The sequence below is a fragment of the Phaethon lepturus genome, unplaced genomic scaffold (assembly GCF_000687285.1).
Source record: "Phaethon lepturus isolate BGI_N335 unplaced genomic scaffold, ASM68728v1 scaffold12657, whole genome shotgun sequence".
Classification (NCBI taxonomy): domain Eukaryota; kingdom Metazoa; phylum Chordata; class Aves; order Phaethontiformes; family Phaethontidae; genus Phaethon; species Phaethon lepturus.
Window position 1 is genome coordinate 79,514 of NW_010549886.1, and position 26,917 is coordinate 106,430.

General features: G+C 39.8%; 1 protein-coding gene across 2 annotated transcripts in view; it reads right to left on the reverse strand.

The window, feature by feature from the left end:
• Positions 1-26,917, reverse strand: part of TEX10 (testis expressed 10) — a 59,162-nt gene that overhangs the window by 22,338 nt on the left and 9,907 nt on the right. For both annotated transcript variants that reach the window (XM_010290392.1, XM_010290393.1), the window contains exons 5-9: positions 24,713-24,951; positions 17,888-18,023; positions 13,136-13,311; positions 12,565-12,602; positions 12,368-12,507 (exon numbers count right to left, since the gene is read on the reverse strand). In XM_010290392.1, coding sequence (XP_010288694.1) covers positions 12,368-12,507; positions 12,565-12,602; positions 13,136-13,311; positions 17,888-18,023; positions 24,713-24,951 — 729 coding nt within the window. The remainder of the gene's footprint in view (positions 1-12,367; positions 12,508-12,564; positions 12,603-13,135; positions 13,312-17,887; positions 18,024-24,712; positions 24,952-26,917) is intronic.

Genomic DNA, 26,917 nt, shown 5'->3' on the forward strand with positions numbered 1-26,917 from the left:
GGGGGGGGAATCACAGCTAGGCAAGAGAGAACAAAGAAACGCTTCATTAAATAAAGTTCCCACTTTACATGGTATCCTTAATGGCAAATCCTTATTTCCAGGCACATTTCAGGCAACCTAGCCGACTTTGCAGTGCAGACAGCTCTGCACGGTCCCTTCTAGATCCTAGGAGGCCTTCGGTCCTCCTCTGGGCCTGGCTCGCTGCTTCCATTTCTTAACCTGTAGTCTCCCAATCTCTCTCCATTTGTAAGGCTGCCACTTGGCTGCCAACACTAAGTTCTCCAGAGACAAACCCTTTGGCCACGGCCAGGAGCCTTCTCCCAGGAAAAAGGAGAATTTATTCCCTCCTTCCAAGGAGGTCTCAGTCCTATTCATTACAGCACCACAGAGATTTCACACGTACTCAACTAAATCAGCAAGAGGTCTTGCAACCTATTTCCCCAGAGATTCTACCTAGGGTGAACATTCACACAAGAATTAGATCCATATACCAGAAGAGAGAATGAAGCCCGCGTTCTGCTCACAGCATAGGGGAAGAAGCTGCCTGAATCCAATGCAGAGGGACCATGAGGTCACTCATTATACCATACTAAGCATTGCAGAGCATGAAGAGAGAGCCAGCAGATTTTAGGACTCACTGGACACAGAAATTCGAACTGTGATGCAATCACTGAGCAACATGATGGGAATGCAAGAGGTTGGAAGAGATACATGAGATGACACGCTGCAAAGGGAATTGGGGAAATATGAAAATACAAAAATCTTGGGCAGGAAGACAGAAAACATGGAATGAAATTGTGATAAGTCCAAATTCAGGGACTAGGGACTTGCATGACAAAGCTAGTCAGCATCTGGCTTAAAATAATAAAATATAAAAATATTTTTCCATGCAACAGTTAGCAGATGTGTCAAATTCCTCATAATTGGACTGATGGATGCAAGAATTTTACATGAACTCCAGAACAGACTGAACCAAAAACTCAGATTCACTGCAGGCTAGCAAACACATAAACTGCAATAGGTTCAGGAGATCCCTAGACACAAAAAAAGGATTCTGAAGCTTACGGCTAAATGTCTGGAAATTTTTCAAACACTTCAGCAGTTTTGGTTTTCTACCCACATTTGTCTATCCGCACACTCGCAGAACAGGACAAGCATTTGAAGCACCCTAACAGCATGCCGAGCTGAGTGCCACTGATGTAGACATAGAGGAAGCAGAGAGAATCGCTGTTGTTTGGCCCCAGGAACATGGAGGCAATATAAGACACAAACCCTCGACAGAGCTATTAACTGGTTTTAATATTCATCTACAAGCAGAGCTACACTGAGACACGCACACATAAAACTAAGATCTCCAAAATCAGTTGCAGTTTACTTTTTTGAAAAAGTGAAAGCTATTAAATACATAAAAGAAACCTCGATGTAGAAAGAGCATTAAGGTTAAAAATAACCTAACATTCAACTTAGAAAATGACAGAGAAAGTTGCCTATAATCTTCAGTTTGGTGGCTTTGTGCATATGCCTTGGAGTATGATAACATTATGCATCACATCTTCTCTAAAAAAAACACCTATGCCTAATTCAAATCATGGATGAATGGATCGATCGGGATTATACAATGTAGTATAACATAGCCTACCTGTTACTGCCTTATTTATTGCATCATCTATAATATGCACAGCGTATGAGGCATGAGATGGTTAAAAAAAGTAGAAGAAAGTATTAGCTCACAAATTCAGGTAAACAAACAGGTTTTAGGCATTATCCTGGATCATCCTCCTATCTATATCACAGAGATTCTATGAGGTGCTAGATAAATACTTTTTAAAATTGGAGGACAGGAAGCTAGGTGTAACACATTGCTCCAAATATCATCAGATGGAGTATTAATTTGCTTCTAGAATAGAAAAAACCCACATTATTCATAGTGGAGGCTTCTCTCATCCATTCTTTCTGCTAGTTATCACTAGCCCTGCAACAGTTCAACAGTGAGTATATGAGGGCAGTAACAGCTGTGGAGCAACACAGCTTCATGCATCTTAAAGAGCAGCACTAGGACCCATCTGATCTCTACTGCTTGCACTTACAGTGAAATTGAAGTCAATCCTTTGCTTTCAAAATAGAAAATGCTAAATATTCTGAAAAATCAGTGCCCAAATATTTCATGCTAAACTTCAAAGGTATTTCTATGTACCTCTGTCTACACCTCTTGTCTCAGTTCCTAATCTATAAATTGGGAAAACTATTACCTCCTCATCTCCTACAGCTGTGAAAATCTTTGAGTACAACTCAGAACTCCACGGGCCAGGGGAATCACTTTGTTTTCCAAGTGGGAGATAATACAATAGACAAAACATGGAGCCTTCTACTGAAACAATAGGGACAAAGCATAACATCACATAAACACTTCTCCAGTGAGCACGATGCACTCAATACAGAATGTAAGATGGAAAAACATGAGATCATGTAATCAAAGACTAGATAAGGATCTCACAGATCTATCATAACAAATTAAGACCAAGACCAGTATCTTCGTAATATTACAAATACAAGAACAGCATTGCAGCATAGAAGTTTGTTTAAACACAAGTCTAGCCAGTTGTCAATGCCTCAATTACCTTAGAACCCAAATGTCTATAATGTAGTTAAAGCTGCTTAATTTTTGAGGTTCACATTAAAGGAAATCAGAAGATAAAAGAACAAAAACCAAATGAAATTTAATTCTAGAATGGATGTTGATGTACTACAGATAAACTACAAATCATTTCAAAAACCTTAGTTTACTATATTAAGACTACCATGGATAATTAAGAACTATGTGCACTTTTAAAATATGTTTTCAAGATGCTTGTAAATTACATGTTAGACATTTAACTAAAAAAATTAATAGCTGACTTATAGGTGGAAGAGAGGTAATAAGCATATTATAACCTCCCTTTTTTGAATAAATTTTTACTGACAATGGGAACCTGTTATCAAATTGCATATGAGACCTCTTCAGTCAGCTAGTCCAAACCCACATTAACTATGATGAATTATGTGTTGTAATTTCCATAAGGTTACCTGCTCTCCATGAGAACCTTTCTACTGAGGTTTAGAATTGCACCTTTATGTAACCTGCTCCATATACCAAATGGTATTAAAAGAAAAGCTGAATCTAATTAACTTAAAAATCACTGCTGCTCTTGCCATTAGCATAGCAAATATTTCTCAGTCACAGCAACTGTGCAATGCATTCCTGTTACCACTTGCTGCTAACTTTTCTTTCTATTCCAGATGAACCTCACTACTTTTGTTCACACTGTTGTTATTTTCATGTTGGGCTATATCACACAGCTGCAAAATAAAACAACTGCATTTTGTGCAGAAGTGGTTATTTCTCAACTACAGACTATTATCTTTGTGCTTCCCGACCCAAACTAGCTACCAATTGATTTCTGGTTCAGGTTTAAGGCGTTAGTTTTGACTTATGTAGTCACAAGGAATCGTCAGGTAATTTAGAGGTCTCTGGTATGAGAACTCTGATGAACCTTGATGCAGTAATTTTAGAAATTATCCTTCCGCTTGTCCTTGTGTAAAACACACTGCTCAAACTCCAACTCAGAAAGCAACGCACCTATCAAGCACAGCACGTTTTGCTTAGAATTTGGGTTGGATTATTTTCTTTTGGTTGTTCAGCAGCATTGAAAAAAGTATAACGAATCTCAAAAAACCTCAAGCTCAGTCTTCAAGTATTTTTAAAGTAAAACAAGAAAAAGCAAATGCAAGATCCACAGTTCTTGTGAGGCACTGATGCTATGACCCTTTTGTTCATAAATGCAGGGGTTGCAGAACTCCAGAAGTATAAGATCAAGGGTCTGGGTTTTCTGTTCAAGGAAACTAAAACCCAATTCTTTCACCTTCCAGGAAAGTACTTTCACTGCCACAATAGCGAATATTCTAGTGCCGAGTGTTCCTGAGGCTTTACAGAATTATTTAAACATTCGCAAGAGAACAGCCTGAGAAACCTAACTTAAGACTATGGTAACTGATCCCATTTTAAATTTATTTCATCAACCATTGATCACAGATTTAAACCAAGGCCTCCCACAATTGTTGTTTTAATTTAGGTTATTAAAATCATTCTAAAGGGTGTTTCCCCTCTGCTTCTTTCACTGATACTTCTGCTGCTGACGGAACATGTAAACATTCATAAGCACAGCCACCAGCTGATTCACTCATTTCCTGAGAAAACCTAACTGCATTCCAGGCCTCAACCGAGTGAAAAATTAATAAAATTAATATAATTTATTTCCATATATTATCAAGTACAACCCCTCAAAATAGTTCAATGACTAAGTCACTGCGTTAGGCAATAGGAAATAAATGTCCCCTTCAGATGAAGGCAGTGAACCCAGATTTTCTGTATCCTCAGCAACTGCTTTAACCAGAGACAAAGGCTTTCCTTTTTCTTTCATCTTCCTATTTTTATGACCTGTGCCATCTATGACCTCTCAACACCGCAAGTCTGATATCAGCCCAGAGAGTTTATCTATCAAGAGAAAACTGTTCAGCTACTATCAGTACTCACCAGGAGCAGGAGATTTCCACAGAGATACTACAGCATCCTTCTATGAGAGGACTCTATTCAAATTCTTCAGCACACCACTCAGGGGTCACTCTCTGAGCCCGGAAACACCCCTCTGCTGAATAAAACCACGCTAGGACAACAGTGTACAGATACGTCTTCTAGCCAGCCTCTTAAGAGGACTATTATGAACGTCTCATGCTTTACACAGACACCTAGCTACGTAACTAGTAGCAGCACAGGCAACCATTTAAAATGGTGCTTACATGTAAAAAGACCCATCAAACATGAGGTAATTGAACAATTATGGAATTAGCTATTCCATAGCTCTCGCTTGGCAAGTATGTTACAATATATCCTAAACACTCCCATGTTCTCATTCTCAGGAACTGTGTGTGTATAAAACAATATACACTGGAAGGAGCAAAACCACATGCAAATACCATACTAGGACTGTTCTATCTTTATGGAAGAAATATACAAAACATTTTCCCCCAGCACAGATATGTACTTGCACTACTGTAAAATATGTTCCTTTAAAACACTAAAAAGCCCTGTGCCAATATTTATCTCAGATTTGGCATAGTTTATTCCCGTTTAGCCTTAATGGAAAATAATTTCTGTCAACTGAAATGCAACTGCAATAAAGTATAAAAACTCTCGTTCCTGCATCAACTTAATCAGATCAGTTTTGTGTTACACTGTTAATGAGGATCACCACTCTGTTTTCATACCAATTCTTGAAAAGACAGGAAACCAAAACTGTCACAAACTGATGTTGCAATCACTTAAAAAAATTTTTAAAATAAAAATTATTCTTTGAATACTTCTCCACCCCTGTACCCATCTCATCATTCACACTAACTTAGCTCCAGGTAGCACAGGTCCCGAACATAAACTCTGAGAGCAAGTGAGGAGTTTTTCTCTTCCTTATTCCTCTAACAGGTTACCCTATGTAGGCAATGGTTTGTTAGTGTGGGTTTTCTGGTTTAACTTTCATCACTTTTGAAGGATCAAGTGCTTCCATTTGAAGATGTGGCAAAAAACAACAAACAGCTGCAAGGAATTACGAGGGATTTGAGGAAAAAATATGAGCCCTACTTTAAGAAAACAACAATTTGAGCTATGCATTGTTAAAAGTAAGCCTGTCACCTACTCATTTGCTCCATGGATGCAAAGGTTGTCTGAAGAAAAGAACTGCTTACACATTATAAACGAGAGCACAGATCGGAAGAAACATTCACTAATGAGAAAATGGCATTTACCGACCGGTGCAGCAACATAATTCTTTTCCCCTTGGTTAGGAATATCAAACTACAAACCACCACCTGGGGACAAATTTAGAGGGCCATGTCCTTAAACACAAGCTTAGCCTTCTCCCTCTCTCAAGTCCTAGACCTTTACATAACAGTGAGCATGGAAAAGGAAATTTGCTGGCCAGATGTAAATGAAGGAATGCACTGTAACCCACCCCAGGATCCGACTCTCAAGAACTATGGATCTTTTCTGATCTTGCAGCAAGGAGGACAGATCAAACTTTTACCCTTCATCCTCAGTGGCACCCAGTCAGGGAAATACCTGCATTTTGAAAGCACAGTCTTCTTTTTAGTTTATATTCCATAGTGCCTTAAGCATTTTTGTTACCTTTTTAATACTTTCCTCCCTCATTTTTGTTTCTAAATTGAGGAGTGTGAAAATAGAGCCAGAAAAAGCACTTCACCGTGAACAGAGACCTTACTATTCTTAAATTTTTCTTAGCAACCCATTCATAATTACTACACCTTCCTATACATGTATACTTTAACTTATTTTCCAAGATGTACTGAGTTGACTTTCAATCGTACCAGTTGTAATGACTTGAAAAATGTTTTCTCTTTTTTTTTTTTTTAAAGAACGAACCTAGCTTATTTTGGTAAAATTTTAATTTTATTTATATTTTCCTTTTTAAAAAAAACAACTGTTCTGAAATCTTTTCTACACTTCTGTATGAGAATTACTGTATTCAATTGCTCTACCAGTGTTGTCATTCACAATAATGGATTATAATATCCTCTCCACATTCTCTCCAGCTTGCAAATACTTTTTGGGAATATAATATTTTTCTTTTTCTTGTCTACAATAATGCATTTAGTAAGTCTTTAAGTACTATATAGGCTCTTCTTTACCTACATTTTGCATTCTCACTATGCCTCCTCAAGCTATACTGTCAAAGGTTGCAGATCACATAACTAGGATGACTAAATGAAGTAAAAGTAGTATTCACTTACAAAGGAAATACCTACAGAAAACTTTAAATGCTATTATGACCATAAAACATCTCTGGGTAACATATTTGGAGACACAGAATTTTACATCTTATACCAAACAGACATTAAAATGTCCATCCCAGTTCTTTCTAAACACCAGATTCCTGAGGATAGCAGGAACCAACAAGCATGCCTGGCTGCTTGATGAGACACCAGCTGAGCACCCTCATTACTGCCTGGAAAGCAACAGAACATTTTAAAAGGCACTACCTCTTAAGGAAACAGTCCATTTGCAGTTACAAGAAGCAGGATGCAAGTTACCCCCAGAGTTATCTCAAACCTGTGAAGACTAGGAACTCCCACACAATTTATGTCTCACTGGGAGAGAGCACTCAGCTTTTATTTATATGGTCCTCACCCTTCTCCTTTTCTACAGCAACAGAAACAACAACTCTTTGCGAGACCCCAGCAGGGAAAGAGCCCCACAAGAATAAGAAATGGCTGTTTGAAGCCATTGGAGATCTCATTTATGGTCACTCTACTTCAAGAGAGAAATGCCATAAATTAACTCCCATTGTTTTTTTTATCCAGGCAGTGAAATATTATCTGTCCAATTTTCTATTACAGTGAAATGATTTCCAGACACACTGTTCCAATGGATAGAAAGTTCTAAAAAAAATATTGTGTGCATAAGGCACATAAATAAATTGCATTTATGTAATTATACTGAGTAGGTTTTCCTTATTTGTACTTCAAGATATGTTAAGAGGAGACAGAGAACTTTACCCGTAAAGTCAGCAATCCAGCTTCCTACTTCATATATTTGATCACAATCTCATAATCTGCACTTTTTAATCCATATTTCATAGAACAGAATACATCACAGTAAGTACTCAGATTATATATTAATCATCTTAAGTATCCTACCTTACACAAAAGGGAAGGAAAAAAGCTAAATGTGTTTACAAGAATATCTGCCATTCAATCACCACAAAGTCACTAAGAAGTAGCAAACAAAAACATTGAGCCTAACAGTGACAAACTGTGTTCCTCTGCAACTGTTACACAATAGATTTTGGTATGTAAACAGTAGACCTCCCTTTTGTCAAACAAACAAGACAATCTACCATATAAAAGAAGGTGAGTTTACAACATTTCATATGTTTCTATATTTGATGAAAAGATTTGCCTGAAAGCCACTCTTCCAAAAAGTACTCAAAAAATAAGCATATACATTACTAGTCCTTTAAAAACCATTCTGAAGTAGCCCAGCTGCCCTACAAATGTAGAAAGTAGGCGTAGATAGATTACATCAAACATTTTTTCCAGCTCTGCATATAATACTGCTAAAGTTTATGACCTTAGCACCCACTAGACCATTTACAATTAATAAATTTCTCCATTCCTGGAAAGAATTGTATACCTGTGCATATCCACATCCTTAAGGAATCACCAGAATTCCACCATCGAGATAAAGCTAAGACTGGAATTTCAAACCAAAGTCCACTTCATGCCAAACATGTTCCCACCCAACACTTAAACCAGTCATCTTTAATTAGCAGAGAGTTACTATTTGACTATTTATCAGTTATTCCAATAAATCGTGAATTAAAAATAACTATTGAAGCTAATTCTTTTAGAAATGTGGCACAGTGCGTCAAGATGAATGGTTTGTCTCAATATATCAAAGTAGTACCACTGAAAGACCGCAGAAAAATCCACCCAGTAGATTCGATGCAAAGACTTTCTAAAATACTTCCCACACCCTTCCATTTGTCTCTGTAAATTTAAGCTCATCAGAGGCCGACTCAGAGAACTCATCTCCTTCCAAGCCACTACCTCTCATTTCTCTCAGTCTGAAGTCACAGATTGTTCAATCATGCTGCTTCACACCTTTCCTCACCTGTTTGTATATGAACAGGAGTGGGAAGAAAGATTTATACCCCAAAACCCTGGCAGGATTCCATCTCTCAGAATCCCACCTCCTTTCTTGAAGTTACTTACATCTGAGGTCCCACACAGTAGGCACAAGCCAGGCATTGGAGAACAGCTGTGAAATTAAACTAAGACAACACCTTCTGTCCCTCAGGTCCTTGGCCTGTGCTAACCGGTAAAGCTTTAGTGAGTATAGACCAAAAGCATGACAGAAACCATCTTAATTTTCAGCAGTATAGTAATCACCCTCCCAGGTTCAGAAAGCTTCCCATTATATAGGGGAACACTGTCAACATAACCTTCATTCTCAGCACACGGGGCCCACCATGGTCACTTAATGGGCCCCTGCAGACCACCTGGCTATTCATTTCACCATTGCAAAAATAAGACGTGGAAACTATTAAATGTCCTGAAAATTCATATCTAGTCAACAAAAAATTCTAAAAGTTAACATGCAATAATTATAATTTAATGTTACTGCCTGGTATCATCACAGGGCTGTAGTTTAAGCCATCTGGATACATTTACTATCTACTTTTATAGTTTACACACACACACAAAAAGCTGTGAGTTCCTTGAGTTTATAGTGACTGTTCCCAAAATAACTGCAACAGTCTTATTACCATCCATATGTACTCCCACCAAATCCACCTTAACGTAGCTTCTCCCTGGCAAATATACATGGGTAGGTATGTGCATTCTCAGATGCATGTAAAAATGTACATGCTCTGCCAGACAAGAATAATCCGGAAATAAAGGTTTTTAAAGAAATTAAGAACAATTACCAAGTACAGCAGTGAGCCTCTGACACTCCTGAATGCAGTCTATTTAAAGCGTGACAGATAAGCAGGTGGCATAGAAGAAAAGAAATTTATAAAAACTCGCCTCATACCAGATAGAATATGCATGTACTGGAAGAAAAACACTGCCATCTACTGACAACAGCTGTTTTACTCATAAATGATGCCTCCTGATGAACTGATTTGTATCAGTTTCTCTATGCAAAACTCTCATAACCTAAAACCACAGAAAAAGCATCCCATGAACCAAATTGTGGCACAGAACTGTGAAATTATATACATTTTGTTATAGTACCATTCATTTAAAAAACGTGCATGTTTAAGTCCAAGGACCACAAGGGCTGCAAATGATTACCAGAACTTACCTAGTCCCTCTGCTTCCCGCAGGGCTTTACCTCTGCCATCCATGATATACTTTTGTCTAACCTGATTTTAAGTATCTCTCGTGAAGTATATTTATCCCCTTCCTAAATAGCCTATTCCAGCATGTAGAAAATTTTAGAAAACATTGCTAGCACTCAAACCAAGCATTTTTCTGACAGTTAAGGTCTGTATTTCTAATCCTGCTAAAACTGTGTTTTTCCATTCCTTTTCAACAGCCTTTTTACACACACAGTCCCCCCCCCTCCTTCCCAGCCTTATTTGCCTAACAACAAATTATCACAATTTATGGACTATCATTCTTTGACTGCTCCCCTTTAAATTCAATGCAGTTTGTTCACATGGTTATCTAAAAGCAAGCCACAAAACCGGAAACAATAATCTAGTTTGGCTTTTCTGATAGGAGATGGAAAATTAGTTCATGTATCCTGTGTGCAATGACAAGTTATGAAGCTCGTGAAGCCTAGCTAAGGTTCATATCTAGAACACCTACTCCTGTTTCCTTAACTGTACAACTTCTTCTCCAAGGAAGAAAATCTACCAGACTCTTCTGTTCTTGAGAGATTAATACTAATTGTTACTTATCTCCCTATCTTTGCATGCTTAAGTTGTCAAAGTGCCTTTTTTTTTTTTTTTTTTTTGGACACCCCCCCCTCAGCAGCCACTAACATTTCTGGTATTATCTCAGTTGTCTAATTCTTCAAGGCATCCTAGGATAAAGTTTGTAGGATAAAAAAAGTCTGTCGTGGTGACAATTAAAAAAAAAGTAGTCTTTCAAAAAATATATTTCACCTCTATATTAAAAAGCTGAGCCAGAGCTAAAAAAAGTCATCAATAAGCCCTTTAAAACTTGTACAAGTTTTTAAGCTGGCTATATAGGTGAGAATGTATTTTCAATGCTGTTGCATTCACTCTGTCTATAAAAGACTCATTTTAATTTTTTCAAGAACTTGCATTATTTTTCAGATGTGTTTCCAAAGAAACCTGATCAAGTTCCTGTTTTTAACACTAATTCCTCTCAATGAAGTGAGAATAGCCTTATCAAAGAAAAACAATGCGCAATCAAGAGTAATATCTCTTTTCCAAGTTTCATCAGAACTTGCAGGATTCCAGAAAGGACTGTTCGGCCTTATCAATACGAGAAACTGCACTAGTATAACTACATCAGTATTTTTTTCCATCTAGTTACTTCAGATTCTTGGGTAGATAATCCACAATCTTTGAATACAACTTAGCTTAAAACACGTTCCAAATGACATAAATTAAAATCAGAAGACTTTCATTGCACCTCAAAAAATGAGAACCTGCACCTCCTCCTCTGCTGTCAGGATGTAACCTACTTTTGGCAAGAACACTGCCCTCCAGGTGCCTCCTGTATCTTCTACCAGAAGGATCAAATGCCCACAGCCCACCTGCAGTTTTCTGATTTCCATTTTTGTAGTGGTACTGCACTGTATATAGGATATTATAAATTTTCTCACCATTGCTTCATATGTTAGTTACCTTATTCACATGTTATACAACTAATATGAACAGGTCTGTATTTGACAGTGCATTGTTTTGTGTCATATTTGAATAAAAAATGTTTACATTCCAAAAAGCATTAAGAAAAAAATCATTTTAAACATAATTTATATAAGCTTAATTCCTGCTTATTTATCTGAGGTTCAACAATATTAAGCAATGGAGAAAAACAAGTATATTTTTTCCAGAAGCAGCAAAGCAAAAAAACCCACACCCTTGTGAAATCCCAGCAAGCCTTCCACTCACTTTAGTGGAACAGCAGCGTCTCTTCCTGACTTCACAGGCAAACTTACCTTCTTTCAAGCAGGACAAAATTAAGAGCATGAGTAATTTCTAACAAGACACTTGTCTGGCAACTATGATTTGGCTATTTAAGCACGGCAAGTATAAGAAAAGAGAGTTTTAAAAACCTGAAAGTAAGCAGAATGTAAGAATACACACTGGTTGGTTATTTTTCACTACAAACAGTGTCAGGTCAAAGTATTTACATGAAAAAGCTGCAACCAGCAGTAGAACAAAGATCCCTGCTGATGATGTTTTTTAGTGGAGGGTGCTCAATACCGTGTAGCCTTACAGGTAACTGATACAATTTTGTTATCAAGGGTTGGGGAAAAATCATTCAGTGCGAAGACAGAGTCGAAGTGAAAGGCTAGGAGTAAAGTTTGACAGAACCATTAACTTTCTTCATTATGCCAATTCTGGCACACTATAATGGGGGATTTTTTTGGTGCAAACCAGTAACAAAGTTCATTCTTAATGAATAAACACTCACACTGGGGTGGTGGGGTTTTGGTTTGGGGTTTTTTTGTTTGTTTGTTTTGGGGGTGGGAGGGTTTTTTTGGGTTTGTTTTGTTGGTTTGTTGTTTTCCCCACACACACACAGAGCCAAGCAAGGTGCACGCTCCCCGTTGTACCTCATGTGCAGTATCCCGATGAGGGTGGCCGCCAGCTCGGAGGACATCCGGCCCATAATGCAGCAGCGGCTGAGGCAGGCGAGCAGGCCGGCGGGCAGGCAGGGCAGGAAGTAGACCAGCTGCACCAGCCGCCTCTGGGACTCACCCGGCAGCCGGCCAAGGAGGACCTCTAGCGGATCTGCGAAAAAAAACTGGGCCTCCGCCGGCAGCAGGACCAGGGTGCCATCTAGCGGATCTGCCGGCACACAGACAGGGAATCAAAACGCTGACCCTTCCCGTTCTTTTTACACAAATTCTTTCTTACACAAAAACTGTTGCAATTGGTAACAATTCCACAGCATAAGCAGCTCATGCAAAACACTGCTAACAATCCCGCAGGGACCCCGCTCTTTTCTAACTACTCTTATTTAGTCAAGGGCCCAGGGCACTTGCTGAAGGGAGGACAATATAACCAACACTGGGGCAGGGGATGGGGGACAAAAAAGGAGAAGCAATGTGACCAGAAGCAGATTTCACAAAAACTGAAGCTTCTAGTCTGTCAGATTAAAGTCCTGCTAACTTGAACTAAGGATTTTAATCTTTTTACTAGCCTTTAGGAAGCGACGTAATAGAGGTTAATATGAACTATGCAAGGGACTGAAGCAATCGCCACCCCTGCCCCCCCCCCGACTTCACGTTCACCTAGGCAACGCCTGTATTTCCCAAGAATTGCAACTTCCCTGCCAAGCGATGGACAAAATTCATTGTGCTGTAGTGTAAAAGTCTTACCGTATATTCGAGCAGCAGTGGCTTGTAAACTTTGTAGTAATTCCTTGTTCGAACGAGAAGCAGCGGAATGAATGATATCAATCAACTGATTCGAAAGCTCAGGGTTTCTCAAGCCAAGCAGAGCAAGCTGCTGAGGTAAGCCAGCCAACCAACGAGATAAAACTTTACTTCGACTTCTAAAGAAAGAGGGAAAATTAGTTGTGGGGGCAGAGAGGGAACAAAAACCCCACAAACTTACTCTTTCCAGTCTTGACGAAGTTGCTTTAATGTCAGCTACAACTAAATTACAATAAACTGCAATACTGTGATTTGCTGAGAATATTTCACCAGAAGATCTTAGCACACTGGTGTGCTACTACAGTAGTAATACATCAGTATTTATTTGATCCATAGGTTTTGCACAGCATATTTTCAACTCTTTCAGAAAGTATTTGTCTGAATTGACTGTATGCTGGCAAAGCAACATTTCCATTTTATCATTAGTTTTATCAGTTTATATTTAACGAGTTATGAGTCAGGCTAAAAAACCACAAGACTACTACACCCTCAACACCACTGATCCTCCCAATTAAGCTACTACTATTTACACTAGACTTTCAAATTCAGTTCTACCTTTGCTGACATCTTGCTTGTCAATTCAGATACTTCTTGAAGCAGAATGAAAAAGTAGGAACTGGCAAACACAGCACCGAACAACCTTATTAACAAAGTGTATTGTCAGACACTCTCCCCTTGACCATGTAGCCATCTGTTACAGAAGGCTATCACGTTGGTAAATCACGATTTGCTCTTATACATGCTAGCTTGCTTCTGACTACCTGCTTGTCTTTTATGTGCTCACATCTTAATTCCACGTAAAGGGCTGCATGATCTTTCCAGGGACCGAGCTGAGGCTCATCAGCCTGAAATTCTCCAGATTCTCTTCAAGATGGGTTAATAACAGTCTTTTCCCAGTCATACAGAACCTCATGCAGTCACCATGGTTTTTCACGGATGACAAACCACAGCCTCACTTTCACGAGACAACTTTCTCAGCACCCTCAGGTATAGGCCCTGCTCACCTATCTGGCCCATGGGTTCCACTACATTCAGCTGATCTAATTCTTCACTTGCTAAATTTAAAGAGGCTTTTTATGCAAGATCTTACTTGTTCTGCTGGAACGTCTAGTTTTCTATTGATCCTACCCAGAGCCTCAAGCAAGCACAACTGAGGTGTTTTGGCCAATTCAAACATGAGTGGAAGGAATCCACTAGCTGAGGTTGGCCCTGCAGTTCTTGCAATTTGGGCTTTCTTGGGCATAAGTAACTCCAAATGAAGTCAGCTGAATGAGGTATCAAATGATCTTGCTCAAAGATTACAATACTTCCATGTATCTTCTGCTACAGCTTAGTACCTTTAAAAATTACACTTGCTTCCCCTCAACGCCCCCCCCTCCCCAACCTTAGTGCACAGGCAGGACACAGAAGAAGAAAGATCAATCACAGAATTATCGCTTGCAACTGCCTGGTTGATTTTTACATTTAAAAAAAATCCTGTTAGTTGCTAAGTGCACCAATTATTGTTTTGTACAAATACACCTCTTCCCTCTTCTCCCACTCCCTCAGGTAATACAGCTCTTTTGGTTTATTTCTCCTTTCCTCTGTTCAGGTAATGCTTCTGAACTACATGTCACCAGAAAGTTTGTATTGGCACGCTCCTGCTTTGTGTGCTGGTCATTAATGAAGTTTAGCTTCCAGAGAGCTCTGAGGAAGTGTTATAAGCAGACTCTCTCCAGTTTTACAACTCTCACTGTTGCCACCTATGTACTTATCCCACTGTACAAACTCCCATTCTTTAAGTGAGATCCCATCTTTTATACCAAATCCAGATTGCACTACCTGCCTTTAGAGGTAATAGTCAAAGTTTTTTCTATCTGCATTTTCACACACCAGTTCTCTCAAGTCTCTGGAATAAAATTTACCTAATCCTCCTCTTTTGCATTCATTTGACAGCATTCAATTCAATTTTGTTTACAGCACCGTTGTTTCCATATCTGACGACTCTGACCATCCCCTGTGTTTAACACAATTTATAATGATCTTTACCAAAAAATGTGACAAGATATTATTTATATTAAAGAACAATCTTAATTCATCCTAATTTCAGACCCACTTCTTCACCATCACACTACAGGATAAGGGAAGAAGCTTTTGCTATTTTCACATCCTATCTTTCATGGGCTACAATTTCTACAACACTCTGAGTTATCAAATCAAGTATCATTTATAAACCAAAAGCATTTCATCAACTTACTACTGAAGTGATGATCACATGAAAGAAGCTGCCGACTGTAAATCAAGAAGTTTAAAGTAGGTCTTCAAAGGTGTCAACAAGAGTAGCATAATGATGATAAAAATTATTTAATTTTCAAAAGACTGACAAAATCCCTCACCAAAAACTTTTTAAGGAAACTAAGTATCCATGACACAAGAGGGAAGGCCCTTGTGTGGAGAGATTAATTGTGTCTAACAGAAGGAAAAGCCTGGAAAAGAGACAACTGAAGTGGGTAAGTTGGAGGTAGGCTCAACAGAGGTCTCAAATCACTTGACATGCAAATGGTGGATACATGTAAAATGTTTGCTTTCTCTTCCCACAGAAGAAGTGGATGCTGGTATCAAATGAACCTAGAAGGAGCCAGGATCAAAACAAACAAAAGAAAGTTGGTCTTCTGACAGCTGAGCTTTGTTACTCCTTACCAGAGGATGCTGCAGTTTTTAAGACCGGTCCAAGGAATGACCAGGAAAGCTCATGGAAAAGACACCCACCAAGTGATACTAAACACACAGAAGGTCTGTGCAGTGAGAAAGTACAGGCTTCAAATGGGTGGAAGGTTAGAGTACTACAGAAAAGTAATTCTTGCCTTCTTCCTACAGGATCTCACATAGGTCAGTGTTGAAGGCAGGCCATGAGGCTAAAGAGCCTTTTAAGTTTCTACCAGTATACACATATATGCATATGTGCGTCTGTACACATACACACACACTATATATGCATATATACATACAATGACTATGCGTATGTGTGTAGCAACTAGAGGTGAAGATAACTAACATTAAGACTAAAATATTAATGCTGAACCTTGTAATAAATCAATCAAGTTTTCTTCCACAGGGCAACTACAGGCCAAAAGCTCCTACCTAGCCTTTGAATCAGATACACCTAAAAATAAACAGCTTCACTTAATGTCCTTGGAAGATGTTGCAACATGAACTCCGCTCCTCTTAGACTGCTCTTGACAAGCTTCTGAGAAAAAAAAAAATAAATAGGAGAGCAGTCACAGGAGGGCTGAAGGAGCTATGACGTCAAACTGAACAGAATAACATGAACATCATCCCGATCTACTGCACAGTCCACATCTTGAAATGAAAAAACCCATTTCTTTCTAAAGTGGATCAGTACAGTACACAAACATTATGTCATCTTAAAATGTCTTGTCAGACATAAGTGCAATTATCCTTTTTGCAAAGAATTTTCAAGATTTCATTCTTCTGTTACTAAAAATATAAATTCCACGTAGAAGACTAAGAACAACAGTAGGAAAACTACTGCTATTTGTGATATCTAAAGATAGAAATTTAAAGCTTTCTAGATAGATAGATGATCACATGAAACTGGATGAGATGCTCAAGGCTTGCAGGTAAGTACAGAAAACAGTGGTTATGTAACCCTCGGGAAATTCGTAGAATGAAAAAGATCTCTTTCACTCCAGGTGAAAAGAGGAAGAAAATGAGATGTTCACAAGCCTTTTTCCTATCTATCTTTCAAATTCCCTATACTTTTTATAATGCTCATAGGGTAGCATTAGATCTTTCTGGCTGCAGATCTAATTACACATACTCGGGCATTACCACAACATAAGATCTAACAAAGTAAAGGAGTTGCAGGAAAGAACAATTTTCCCAAAGCTTGACTCAGCTAGTGGATGTCAGTACTTCTGGGGGCCCTGAGGATTGCTTTTGACCTAGTAGCAGAAACAGGTATCATGGGTATGATCTTATGTCCCTTTGAAGTTCTCAAACAAGGTAGAATTGATGCAGCCCGATATATGTTTAAGGATTTTACGTAGCTGGAACCAAATGACTTGTCTGAAAAATATCTTCTGGAAAAATTAAGACTTGGAGACAGTTTGGACAAATCTTGTGAGGAAAAAGTGGAATAACAGCAATATAGAGAATAATCTCCTCTTACTTGAAGAAAGTCAGATATCTAATAGATGCGTCAAACTTGGAACCCAAAAGGACAACATTTTCTTAAACCTAGTCTCCTTAGAACCATGCACCAAAACCAACAGAATTCTTTTCTTAAAGAATTTTTTCTTGAAGGTTAGACAGACACTACCAGAACCACCAAAAGCGCCAAGTCACAAGTCCACAACCTTGGGCTAAAGTAATGGAAATGCTCCATGGCTATAGCTGCACAATCTTGACACATCTACTGACTATCGCATAGCCAGTAACAATGAGCTTGCAGCACTGTACTTCAAGTTAAATTTTAAATCATTAAGATCTATCTAGTACTTATGTCAAGAAAAAAAAAGACAACTAATACACATCTCAATCTCACAGAACCTAAACTTTCAAATTTCAGTGACAGACTGTCAAAACAAATTCAGAACGAAGTTTTATAACATCTACATAAAAATTCAGTATTCTAAAGTTCTGAAATAAACAAACTATGTTGAAATGAAAAAGAACATGCAAATGTTTTTTTACCTGATTCTTTGAGTCCTCAAATCTTCTTTTTGGTAAACTCTGCTAAAAAATTTCAAAAGCAATGTACGAACCGGAAAGAGGAGATTCCGTTGCTGGTATAGTGTATATACTGCTTTTATCAAGGGTTCTGTTGCCACTAGAAAGAAAATATATAAAAATTTGAAGTAGTACTTCTTAATAGTCTCATTTTATACATACACATATACACAGAAAAACTATAATCTGTATCTGCAACCATCTACATTAACTCCATGGGGAAGTACCAAACTGTTTTAAAACAACTACTGGATAGGCTACTAAACCATTGAAACACTACCTTCTTGTGTAGTTTGTGAAAGAGCCACACAAAAGAAGAGAGGCAACACGCAAGCAAAAACTTCAGAGCTTGCTGAGACAAGGCAGCGCACAGGTTGCAAGGTAGCTGAGAACCAATAAATTCCTGCTTTCCACAGCTATCTACCACATCCTTTTCCCCTAGTGCAGTAACCTCACATCAATCTTCTCCTTTACTCCTCACCTATGCTCCCCCAAAACTTCACTGTCACAGTTGCTTCAGTTCTCTCTATACTATCCCTTTCTCCCTGCCACACACGCCAGCCTTATCAGCTCTCCCATATCTTTAAAACAGCTGGCTCCAAATCACATTTGCTAATTTAACGAGAAAACACATACCTCAAGAGGCCACCAGCAAGCCACTGCAAACTGCTAAACTCCACTGCAACCTTCCTTTCTCTGAAGCTCTCATCAGCTCTGTGTTATCACCAGACTTAAAACAATGTATGAAAATTCTACCCTTAAGACAAAGTTGGCTAAAACCAGCCAGCAAGTGCAGAAGTTGTCATAGTAGACTGAGAAACAGACCAAGCATTTTCTTTGGAAACCAGATTAAACCACTGGATGTAGAAATTAGCAAAGCGTGGAAAGATACCTGAATTCAGAGAAGGCAAACCTGGAAAGAATGTGGAAGCATCTGAAAACTTAAGAGATGTGTGAAGGGTGTGAGACCTAACTCAGTTTATCTCAGCAGAGCTTGGGGTCCCTACAAGTTCATTGCTGTCAAGAAATACTTAAGTAGCAGCAATCACTTCATTATCTTCATAAACCAAGACTGGGAAAGCTTTGTATTTCCATCCAGGTGTTCAGAGCAGTCTTAGTAAATTATGTAGTCAAAAACAGGTAAAATTGTGTGTTCCACACTGAATAGAGCTACTTCTGCCCACAGAGACAAGAATGCTCCATACTAAAAATTATTCCAAATCCAATCAGGGGCTGGTCTTCATCAGTAAAACTCTTACCAGGGAACATATTGTTCAAGGATTTTCACTAAGACATGCTTATAAAAGACACCTGAAATGGCATGGTCATACTCAAGCATGATGCAGGCAGACATTTAGAAAGTGAAATTAAATTTATTTGTCAACAGAAAAATACATCAAATATTAGAATGTATTTTAATTAAGATAAATTATTAAGTTCTTTTCATTGCATTAGCAGCATCAACTTACTCAATTCACATACTCAAGTGAAGATTCACCTTAGACAGCATTTCTTAAACACTGGCTTATTCTTAATCGAGTAAGAATTATGCCCTTATGTAGTTTTTAGCTAATTAATGCACTGTAAACTGAACAAGAAATAAATATTCTAAGTGTGCAGAATGTTCAGCCATCTTCCAATAACTCTCCATGGCATGTTGTGGTGGGTTGACCTTGGCTGGATGCCAGGTGCCCACCAAAGCCACTCCGTCACTCCCCCTCCTCACCGGGACAGGGGAGAGAAAATATAGCAAGAAGCTTGCAGCTCAAGGTAAGGACAGGGAGAAATCACTCGGCAATTACCATCATGGGCAAAGTAAGACTCAACTTGGGAAAACTAGTTTAATTTATTGCCAATCAAAATTGGAGCAGGATAATGAGAACCAAACCCAAATCTTAACACACCTTCCCCCCATCCCTCCCTTCTTCCCAGGTTCAACTTCCCCTCCAATTTCTCTACCTCCTCCTCGCTGAGCAGCGCAGGGGGACGGGGAATGGGGGCTGTGGTCAGTTCATCACACGCTGTCCCTGCCGCTCCTTCCTTCTCAGGGGAGGGTCCTCACACTCTGCCCCTGCTCCAGCCTGGGGTCCCTCCCAGAGCAGACTGTTCTCCACAAACTTCTCCAACGTGGGTCCTTCCCACGGGCTGCAGTTCTTCATGAACTGCTCCAGCCTGGGTCCCCCACAGGGTCACAAGTCCTGCCAGCATGCCTGCTCCACTGTGGGCTCCCCTCTCCACAGGTCCATAGGTCCTGCCAGGAGCCTGCTCCAGCACGGCCTTCCCACAGGGTCACAGTCTCCTTCAGGCAACCACCTGCTCCGGCATGGGGCCCTCCCAGGGCTGCAGCTGGAGATCTGCTCCAGCATGGAGCTCCATGGCTGCAGGAGCACAGCCGGCCTCACCACGGGCTTCACCAGGGGCTGGCGGGGAACCTCTGCTCCGGCACCTGGAGCCCCTCCTGCCCCTCCTTCTTCAACGACCTTGGTGTCTGCAGAGCTGTTTTCACATATTCTCACTCCTCTCTCCAGCTGCAAATGCTGCGTGCCAGTTTTCCCCCCCGCTTCTTAACTATGATATCCCAGAGGCACTACCACTGTCGCTGATGGGCTCGGCCTTGGCCAGCGGTGGGTCCATCTTGGAGCCGGCTGGCATTTGCTCTGTCAGACACAGAGGAAGCTTCTGGCAGCTTCTCATAGAAGCTACCCCTGCAGTCCCCACCTCTACCAAAACCTTGCCATGCAAACCCACTACACACATTTAGGAAAGCAAGTCCTACTATTTGAATTGTTTCATATGAACAGGACAAGTTTAAAAGCAGCAATTTGAAAACATACTCTTAAAAAGTAGTACTTAAAAGGTCCACATTATACAGACTTCCAAAATGCAAAGTCCTCACAATTTAACATATTTCAGTTTTAACTGGCACATGGCACACCTCCTTCTTGAAGTGACTGAATGTGCTCTCTTCATTACTCAAAGAAAATTTATCAAAAAATACAACTAGCAGGCAAGCTGCAGCTAAAGTCATACCTGAGAATGCAAGAAAGGGGTAGACCTCCTAATTACAGAGAGCAGATCCAGACTTTGATCTTAAACAATAGAGAGAAATCTTCAGACATCACATTCAAAGCTTTTCTAGACATCCGCAGAAAAAGGTGGATATGTGCATTTCACCCCAGCATAAACAGCTACTCAAAACAGGCTACCCTGAAAAATGCAACTGCAAAGATACCAATACGCTTTTGTGGCATAATGTGCAGAAGGTTGACTGGTTTCATATAATCTCTCACTCATTAGTTCTTTGTTTTTCCATATCTAAACTTCCCCTCTTTGCATTTTCATTGTTCTATTTTTTTTTATTGTAACAGTTCATTTTTTCTTTTGTATTGTCTTATAAAGAGATAACCTTCCAGGCCCTTAATCTTGATGTCAGTGTCCTGGTTTTTGCTGGGGTAAAGTTAATTTTCCTTATAGTAGCTGGTATCATGTGTTTTGGATTTAGGATGAGAACAGTGTTGATAATACAGGGATGTTTCCATTATTGCTGACCAGTGCTTACACAGAGTCAAAGACTTTTGTTCCCCACACCACCCCACCAGTGAGTAGACTGGGGGTACACAAGTTGGAGGGGACACAGCTGGGACAGCTGACCCCAACTGACCAAAGGGATATTCCATACCATATGATATCATGTTCCGCATATAAAGCTAGGGGAAGGAGGAGGAAGGGGAGGGACATTTGGAGCGATGGTGTTTGTTTTCCCAAGTAACCGTTACGCATGATGGAGCCCTGCTTTCCTGGAGATGGCTGAACCCCTGCCTGCCCATGGGGAGTGGTGAATGAATTCCTTGTTTTGCTTTGCTTGCGTTCACGGCTTTTGCTTTCCCTGTTAAACTGGCTTTATCTCAACCCACGAGTTTTCCTCACTTTTTCTCTTCTGATTCTCTCCCCCCATCACACTGGTGCAGGAGCAAGCGAGTAGCTGTGTGTGGCTTAGTTGCTGTCTGGGTCAGATAGCTTTTAAAGAAACTAGAGTTATATTTTTGCAGTATGACACAATACAGACTTTCTAGAGCGCTATCACTAAAAAAAAAAAAAAATCAAGGAAGGAAGCTTTTTTCCCTTCCACAGACTCACAGAATGTGGCAAGGGACCTCTGGAAGCCATCTGGTCCAACAACCCTGCTGAAGCAGAATCAGCTATATCTGGCTGTCTAGAACCATGTTCATCCTTGGAGATATTCAGAAGTTGTCTGAAGACTCCACAACCTCTCTGGGCAGCCTGTGCCAGTGCTCAGTCACCCTAACGCTGAAGAGGGTGTTCACGATGTTCAGGCAACAATGAACAAGCTGTGTTTCAGCTTGTGCCCATTGCCTCCTGTACTGTCACTGGGCACAACTGAAAAGAGCCTGGCTCCATCTTCTTTGCACTCTCTCTTCAGGTATTTACACACACTGATGAGATACCCTCTGAGCCTCCTCTTCTCCAGGCCAAACAGTCCCAGTTCTCTCAGCCTTTCCTCATAGGAGAGATGCCCCAATGCTTTCATCACCTTCAAAGGAAGCTTTTTTCCCTTCCACAGACTCACAGAATGTGGCAAGGGACCTCTGGAAGCCATCTGGTCCAACAACCCTGCTGAAGCAGAATCAGCTATATCTGGCTGTCTAGAACCATGTTCATCCTTGGAGATATTCAGAAGTTGTCTGAAGACTCCACAACCTCTCTGGGCAGCCTGTGCCAGTGCTCAGTCACCCTAACGCTGAAGAGGGTGTTCACGATGTTCAGGCAACAATGAACAAGCTGTGTTTCAGCTTGTGCCCATTGCCTCCTGTACTGTCACTGGGCACAACTGAAAAGAGCCTGGCTCCATCTTCTTTGCACTCTCTCTTCAGGTATTTACACACACTGATGAGATACCCTCTGAGCCTCCTCTTCTCCAGGCCAAACAGTCCCAGTTCTCTCAGCCTTTCCTCATAGGAGAGATGCCCCAATGCTTTCATCACCTTCATGGCCCCTCACTGGATTGTCTCCAGTATGTCCATGTCTCTCTCGTATTGGGGAGCCCAAAACTGGACACAGTACTCCAGGCATGGCCTCACCACTGCAGAATAGAGGGAAAGGATAACCTCCCTCAACTTGCTGTCACTCCCCGTAATGCATCCCAGGACACCCTTGGCCTTCTTTGCCGCAAGGGCCCATTGCTGGCTCATGTTCAACTTCGTGTCCACCAGGACCTCCAGGTCCTTTTCTGTCCATCTGCTTTCCAGTCAGTCAGTCCCCAGCACATACAACTGCATGGGCTTGCTCCTCCCCAGGTGTAGGCCTTCTTGTTGAACCATCAGCCCATTACTCCAGCAGGTCAAGGCTGTATCTCCTCTACAGCTACTAAATGAATTATAATCTGACATCTTTTAGTACTGCACAAGGATTACCTTGAAGGGATGAGATAAATTGCACCCCCCAGATACAGATTCAGGACACAAACAATTTCCTACTTGCAGTGAAATTTCTGAACATTTACAGGATCAGCAGACAAGATCCATACATATTAAACTTTTGCAATTTCATGTAAGCTTTTTTAAAGCTTATTTTCTGCATTCTGGAGGAAAATTATTCACTAAAATGTCTGCTTTGGTTGGAAAAACACCAGCCATTCTCCACGATCTGGTAAAAGTTTGGCAGACAGAGGAAAAATCAATGTTTCATTACAAGGAAAAGCATGAAGTCTTATTTAAGTGTCTAACACTAGTTTGGAAACTACTTCCCTGAGTAGCAACTCTTCTGCTTCAGCTCAGATGATGAGACTGGCACATCTCTGACTTTGGACTATTATTTGCCTTCAACAGGAAGCTAAATTTGGAATGCAGGTAGGAATGATCAGGTATTATCTTTGTCATCAGGGACATAGGAACAGACATTCCCAATTAAAATGGATTTGGAAGGAGATACAACCAACTGCCAAACTGTATTTGAGGACATTTGACTTCTTTTCATCTTACAACACTAACAATGAAACCAGCTGCCAAGGGCGAAGCATTTTCTATAAACTTGGCTGAGTGGCTATGGAATTTGCTTCTACCAGCCTGGTAAGACACAACAGACCCCCGCCATCTTTAGATTTACTGAAAAATTATTTTCTTGAAGAAGTCCTACATCGATCACTTCACAGACATGTCAACTAAGATCTCATCTGGAACACAACCAAGTAGTACTTTAAAAGCCAAAAAAAAAAAAAGCCAAGCCAAAATACTGTACTGGTCCTGTAAGTCACAACTGGAAGTATGTTTTCTCTTGGAAAAGGATTCAAATTAAACACCTGGGAAAATATTCTACAGCAGCTTCCATCAGAACTATCTTGGTATTTGATGTCATCACAGAACTAGAATGGTCATCTGACAGTACTCAAGGGAGTCTACCAGCTATGTTAATGATTTCAAATAAGGACTGGAATATTAAAGTATCATGCACCTCTACATCCTAGTAGTTACTTTTCAAAAGAAAACTCATCTTCCAATTTATAAGAATATATTAAGTAGTAAAAACTGAAAACAGGTACACAAATATATTAATACTTTGCATATCAACAGTATGAACCTAACAGCATTCCTAAAAATCAAGCAGTTTTCAATGCTACATGCAGGAATATGACCATGAAATTCAATTTACCTCTATAGACAAAACACACTGAGGTAACAACTGAGGATATATGATGAAGTGCCCTGAAAACACTAGAATAATTCAAGTTCTTAGTGCATAATTTTGCTTTTCAGAAACTTCTTCATATCTTACCTTTGTTTTGCTGTATTTGCATTAGTCTCCAAGTCACACCAAGCAATCTGTTCACCTGCTTGCTATTCAGCTTGCTGCCGTCCTGAAGAGTATCTGTCACAAATTTCCTTATCATGTCCAGCCAACCAGAATCCATCTGAAGTGTTGAAGTGCTTGCTAGTGAAACCATTATGTCACACAAGGTTAAGTTCAGTAAAAGATGGTCTACGCTGTTCGAGGATGTCATACAATACTTACTTCTATGGGGTGGGGCAGAGGGGAGAAGAAAAGGAGAGAGATACTTTAAAAAATATTTTGTGCCTTTTAATATATGTTACTGTGGTAGAAACCATACTATGTAGGAAAAAAGTTACAAGTGTTGAAGTTTTAAAGCTATTATGCATTTTAAAAGTATTCATATTTGACATTTGGGTACTCAAAACTTTTTGTTCTGCCACCGAAACGTCCGTTTCTCATATTTATAGTGACAGCAATAATCAAAGCTCTAAATTGCTCTCTCCAGCTGATCTCTCCTGTTTCACATTTTTACTCTGGCCTATCAGGACTTTCAGGTGACTGAAACCAGTAAAGGAAGGCTAAAAAAATTAATCCCCGGTTTCAGTTTCTTCTGTGTTTCTCCTTCTGTGAGGAATCACATGGATTTTGTCATTATTACACAATGACAAAAAGCATCACAAATAGCATAAAGAAATCCATTTATGTACTTTTTTCCAAACTCATGTGGAATCAGAAATCCATTTTTCACCATGACAATATTCTGCAGGATCACCCTGTTGCCCTACAGAGGTTTGAAAGACAAAATGAAGGGATACTAAGAAAGGAATCAAGGGTATTGCAGCTTGACATATAATGAAAGCTGCACAATATGAATTCAGAACACAAAGTAGAGCTGTGAAAACAAAATAACAAAAAGCACTTTAACCTGCACTAATATAAGTATAGTCACCTTTCAGTTCAGAGCCAACTGAACCAACCATTGCAATATGAGCAAATAAATCTCAACCTGTGGACATCACTTACACATGGTATAAATGCTAATAACTTTTTTGCGTTCAGTATATGTAGATACTAAGCACTATCAGTAATACTGTGGTAACTTTCTGCAACCTTTTGCAAACCAGAGAAGGAAGAAAGCCTTGAAATGCCATGCAAGGTTTCCAAATGCAGGCCTTTAACCCAGTAACCAAGGAAAACAAAAGCAACTATTTTTATTTTCATGACATGAAGCTAAGTTTCCAGAAGTCTTGAAGTTACAGTCAAAATAAAAACAAAAAAATGTTTCACAGATTATTTTTCCTGCATGTATCCAACAATATATTTATTTTAAAGTGCAAGTATGGGGCAAAACTTTGTAGTAAAGAAGGATGAACAGAAGCATGGTTAGTCAGGATGTCATTTATAAGACAAGAAAGATGGCTGCATTGCCTAACTACTAATTCTGAGATTTTCAGTTTCAAGGAAGGGCGTTCAGGTCAAAACCTGGAAAAGCAAAACACCTTTTGGCTTTATGGACTTAATAGGTAAGACTTAGCTGAAAGGAAGGAAAGCATTTAACGAATAGCTATGTTGTACTTCTGATCCATGTGCCCTTCCAGGAAGGGAAAATGCAACAGGTAAAATATCAAACAGGATTTCAGCCTCAAATCATAGTAGACCCTTAGTATAAAAAGACGCTCTCTACTACTACAGCTCAATCTGCAGTGGCACAGTTTGCAAGTACATGAAACCAAGACAGACACCAGCTGACACCCCCCGTACATACACCAGTGTTCTATGTGGACTGCAGTGGCGCAGAACGACTCCAGAACAGGCTTTGCGTGTTTCACATCTGGGAGCCGAGAGGGGAGACAACCTGCTACTGGCCCATACCAGAAGGAAACTGGTGCACCCACTCTGCCACCTCAATAGTGAAGAAACATGCAAGTGTGTGGCTTCTCCCACACTAGTACTGTTTTGCCATACAGGATAGGCACAATGTGTCCCATCTCCTGTCCAGCCTCATAATACAGCTATAAAAGAGTAAGTGTGGGTGAAAAAAAAATGTTTTAACTACTTTTTGATGTAATTCAGCAGTCAACTAAAGAAAACATGCAGAAATATGAAACAAGTCAGACTAAACACAAATCACCATGTAGCAATATGCAAATTCCAGGTCAAGCATTCAGTAAAATACTTCATTTCTCTAAGACGGCATTTTAATTTCTA